General features: G+C 43.6%; 1 protein-coding gene across 1 annotated transcript in view; it reads left to right on the top strand.

Moving 5' to 3' along the window:
• LOC308312157 (copine-4-like) overlaps positions 1-478 on the top strand; it is a gene marked incomplete at both ends in the record, with an annotated part of 27,517 nt that extends 27,039 nt beyond the window's left edge. The window contains one exon of the mRNA XM_080794553.1: positions 419-478. Coding sequence (XP_080650679.1) covers positions 419-478 — 60 coding nt within the window. The remainder of the gene's footprint in view (positions 1-418) is intronic.
• Positions 479-5,000: the final 4,522 nt, after the last annotated feature.

Below are 5,000 nucleotides of genomic sequence, written 5' to 3'. Positions count from 1 at the left end.
ATGTCAGTCCTTCTTCGATTTAAAAAAAAAAAATAGCAGACCTACAAGCTCATAGCGCGCCACTCGGTGGCGCGCTACGAGCTTGTAGGTCTGCTATTTTTCAATAGCTAAAGCACGACATAATGCTATAACACCAAAAGGGGTTCCCGCTAAGTAAAGCTATCCAATCCAATCCACTTCATTTTTAAAGCACATTTTTATACAACAAGGTTGAAACAAAGTGCTGTACACAAAGAAATACTAAAATATCAAGGCAGATTTTACTGCTATACGCTAGAAGTATGCAAATGCCTTGAAGGGAAAAGAACACTCCAGCCTTGTTTAATCCCCCCCACCCACCCCCCCCCCTACTCCTCCCCCATAACATTAACATGTCCTAAAGTTTTTTTTTTTCTTTTTTTGTATTTTCTGCTGACAGATCATTAAGATGTATTCCTTCCTGGATTACATCATGGGAGGCTGTCAAATCCAGTTCACGGTGAGTACACCGTAATCCTTACCGTAATCCTTACCGTATAATATACCGTAATCCTTTCACATTTTAGCCCATTTAGACCGGAGGACGATTCTATACAAAATGTCTTCTAATTCCTGACAGTTTTTCTGAAACTCCCAATGTTTCATGTGTCAGTCGTTCTCAAACATTTTCATATCAAAGAGATTCTGAAAATATGTTGTTCCAGGGACCCCCGCCCCCCCCCCCCCCCTCCCAGAAGCAAAGATATGAGTTAAAAACGTCGCAGGCTCTGAAAGATATTCAAAGATTTGTGCCACTTTTTTTTTACGATTTTTCAAAAAATAGCAGACCTACAAGCTCATAGCGCGGCACTTTTGTCATTTTTAAAGTCAAACCCCTGATTTAGCCTCTCCTCTCCCGGGAATCAATGGACCCTGTTTTTGGGCAGCATCTATTCTATGGCGTAACTGTTGAGGTTTACTTAATTCTTCTTGGCAGCAGCATTGAGGGTAAACAAACGGAAGGAGTCATTTTGAAATAGAAACCTGTCAGCGGTTAGAAGAGAAATCATTTGTTATCGAGTAGAGAGAGGAGTGTGCTGAGAATATTTAGTGAGACGGCGTTGGGGCTGCATGGCTGCTGGGATGAAACAAGATGAAACAAACACGTATGATTGGTTGATTGATCGATTGATCGATTGATTGATTGATTGATTGATTGATTGACGTGAAGCGCTGAGAGAAACTTTAAGCCGACCTCAACTTTAGACTTAGACTTTTGTCTGTCTGTCTGTCTGTCTGTCTGTCTGTCACCACTATGACATCATAGTTGGTGTCCAAATCGTTGCTTTGTCGCCAACTAGTGGGAAGAGTCCGAAGATGTGATGAGACCTGACACCGGCTTATCAAAGTCGTACGATTTGTCACACACGTCACAGCAGTGGAATGTGTTCTCTGCATTTGACCCATCTCTCTTGGAGCTATAGGACCATTTGACCCATCTCTCTTGGAGCTATAGAACCATTTGACCCATCTGTCTTGGAGCTATAGAACCATTTGACCCATCTCTCTTGGAGCTATAGACCCATTTGACCCATCTCTCTTGGAGCTATAGAACCATTTGACCCATCTCTCTTAGAGCTATAGAACCATATGACTCATCTCTCTTAGAGCTATAGAACCATTTGACCCATCTCTCTTGGAGCTATAGAACCCATTTGACCCATCTCTTTTAGAGCTATAGACCCATTTGACCCATCTCTCTTGGAGCTATAGACCCATTTGACCCATCTCTCTTGGAGCTATAGAACCATTTGACCCATCTGTCTTGGAGCTATAGACCCATTTGACTCATCTCTCTTGGAGCTATAGAACCATTTGACCCATCTCTCTTGGAGCTATAGAACCATTTGACCCATCTCTCTTGGAGCTATAGAACCATTTGACCCATCTCTTTTAGAGCTATAGACCCATTTGACCCATCTGTCTTGGAGCTATAGAACCATTTGACCCATCTCTCTTGGAGCTATAGAACCATTTGACCCATCTCTTTTAGAGCTATAGACCCATTTGACCCATCTCTCTTGGAGCTATATAGGAACTAGAGCTAGGACTCGATTAAAAAAATTAATCTAATTAATCAGAGGCTTTGTAGTTAATTAATCTAGATTAATCGCATTTTAATCGCATATCAATATTCAACCCGAGAACAGCGAGAAACCTTTTTTTTTAAATGTTTTTTGGTATCCCAGTGAATCAATGAATAGTGACTACAGGATACCACTCATTTTCAACATTTTACTGTCATTAATATACCTGTTGTGGAAATAATAATAAAAAGTCACCCCATTCTGTGTTGCCTAGAACTGGAGGTCTGATTTTTTTTTAGTAACAGTAACAAGTACATCTCAGTGACATCACAAAGCTGTACTTACTTCATATTGTTACTGTTTTTTTGTCAGACCTCCAGTTCTAGGCAACACAAAATGGGGTGACTTTTTATTATTTCCAGTTTTCAGTAGGCCTACTATAGAAAACGCGCCCAGTGAGAAACGTTTTTTTTGTAGTTAATTCATCTAAATTAATCGCAATTAGTCCCAGGACCCTAATAGGAAATAGGAAAGTGTTGAGTTGCAGCCGTGCCGCGCTCGGGGGGAAATCGTTTGATTCGTTGTGACTCTGTCCGACTCCATTTCCGCAAACCAGGTCGTTCCAAAAGGTTTTTTAGGTCGCGCCGTAGTCCGTTAGTTCTTGTCGTCGTCTGGTTAATATTGTATCCGAAGCGTTTTTACAAAGCGACTAAGCGTGGACGCCGTGTCGTGTCAACCCGGGGTCATGCTGTCCCCCCCCCCCCCCCCGTTATAATCTATCGCTTCCTCAGATCAATAGGTAATAGGTCATCGGTTCAAATGCTGTGTAAGTCCAAATGTCAGGCTGTCATTAGCGTTCCAGCAGAGCTGAGGATATAGGTTTAGATTCATGGTGGGGGGGCTGGGGTCTTGTCTTTGGGAGGAGTGGTCCTAGAGCGGCTGGTGTTAGGATCTGTCCCTCCACAGATCATCGTCAGCCCTGGCCACTCCCATTTCTCCCTTCCACTCACTCAGTCCCTGCACTCACCTGTCTCCAACTCCCTCGTCAGCCCACCTGTGAACACTTGGACAATTTACCTGCTCACTACATAACTAGACTCATTGCAAAACACTGTTGTCAGTTTGATGTTGTCGATGTCCCCTGTGTGTTCCTGGTTCCGTGTGCTCCTCTGAGGTTTGACTTTTGGACTTTGTATTTTGCGCTTTGCATTTGTGTGTGTAAAGTAATTTTCAGTTTTGGCCTTTACTGCCCTTTGGACATTTTTGGGTTTTCCTGAGCTTGAAGCTAGTCTTTGTTGTCAGCTGCCTCATTGCTTTAATAAATACCTTTTCTATTTGAACATTCTGTCGTGACTCTGCATTTATGGGTTCAGATCAGTCATCTGATATCACAACAGGTGGTTTCCAATGGTTTTTGTTTTTTTAGCCTGGCTGTGACCTCCAAAAAGAGAGACGTTTATTATTATTAGACGTTTGCCTCATGCAAACTATAGCGAAAATAGCAGATCTACAAGCTCTGTAGAGCTGCTATTTTACAGCAGGTGCTTTAACACATTCTGAACGGGAACACCCATCTTGGTGTTAATAGCATCATGTTATGCTTTATAGTCTATTGAAAAATTAGCAGATCTACAAGCTCGTAGCGCGCTCCACCGAGTGGCGCGCTACGAGCTTGTAGGTCTGCTATTTTTTGAAAGAATCGAAGAACGACTGACATTTTTAGAATCTGATCTCAGGTCAGAATGGGTTATAATCAGACCAGTGTGTGTCCAGTGGAAACCTCGTATGAATCTGATCTCAGGTCAGAATGGGTTAAGGTGCTCCATTTGATAAAAATGAGCTTTCTGCATGTGTACAGTTGTTAGGCGCTCCATTCTACACACATCTCCTGTCGAGATGAAAACCATTTGCAGTGAGATTGGATTGTTTTTATACAGGCGCCCCCTGATACTGCAGAATAATTTGCGCAATATGTGTCACAGACTTTACTCCTAAGATAATAATGATAATAATAATAATAATAAGATGGCAAACCTCTAGTCTAAAGATACACAGTTCAAGTCAGATAACCCACGAATAGATTGAACAAATTATTAATAAAGTTATTATAGATGTACACACACATACGTATATGGATATAATAATAATAATAATAATAGCTCAAATGTATATAGCGCTTTTCTAAATACCCAAAGCGCTTTACATAGGAACACTAGGAACGGACTTTAATAAGAAAAAAAGAAAAAATAATATCCATCCATCCATCCATCTTCAACCGCTTATCCATAGTCGGGTCGCGGGGGCAACAGCTCCACCAGAGAGCTCCAGACTTCCCTCTCCAGAGCAACATTAGTGACTTCCTCCTGGGGGATGCTGAGACGGATTGGATATAATATAATCATTTTATCTTGGCGTTCATCTCTGCTCCAGTGTTCTGGACCACTTCACCACCTATCTTCATTATAATCATTATAATTATGTCTTCATATAACGGGTCCTCACTAATAATCATGAGAAAATGGCACCATTGTTTTTCTACTCTGTCTGTGTCTCATAGGAGGGCTGTGGGCAGAGGGAGGGGGAGAGGGAAGGAGGGAGGAGGGAGGAGGGAGAGAGGGAGAGAGAGAGAGAGAGGGAGAGAGGGAGAGAGGGAGGGAGAGGGAGAGGGAGGGAGAGAGGGAGAGAGAGAGGGAGAGAGGGAGAGAGAGAGGAGGGAGGGAGGGAGAGAGAGAGGGAGGGAGGGAGGGAGGGAGGGAGGGAGAGAGGGAGGGAGAGAGGGGGAGAGGGAGAGGGAGGGAGGGAGAGGGAGGGAGGAGGGAGAGAGGGAGGGAGGGAGGGAGAGAGGGAGAGAGGGAGAGGGAGAGAGGGAGGGAGAGAGGGAGGGAGGGAGGGAGAGAGGGGGGGAGAGGGAGTGAGGGAGAGAGGGAGAGGGAGAGGGAGAGGGAGGGAGAGAGA

The sequence above is a fragment of the Protomyctophum bolini genome (genome assembly GCF_963924005.1).
Source record: "Protomyctophum bolini genome assembly, contig: SCAFFOLD_644, whole genome shotgun sequence".
Classification (NCBI taxonomy): Eukaryota; Metazoa; Chordata; class Actinopteri; order Myctophiformes; family Myctophidae; genus Protomyctophum; species Protomyctophum bolini.
The sequence above is the reverse complement of the archived record's forward strand: the minus strand, read 5'-3'. Positions and strand labels throughout refer to the sequence as shown.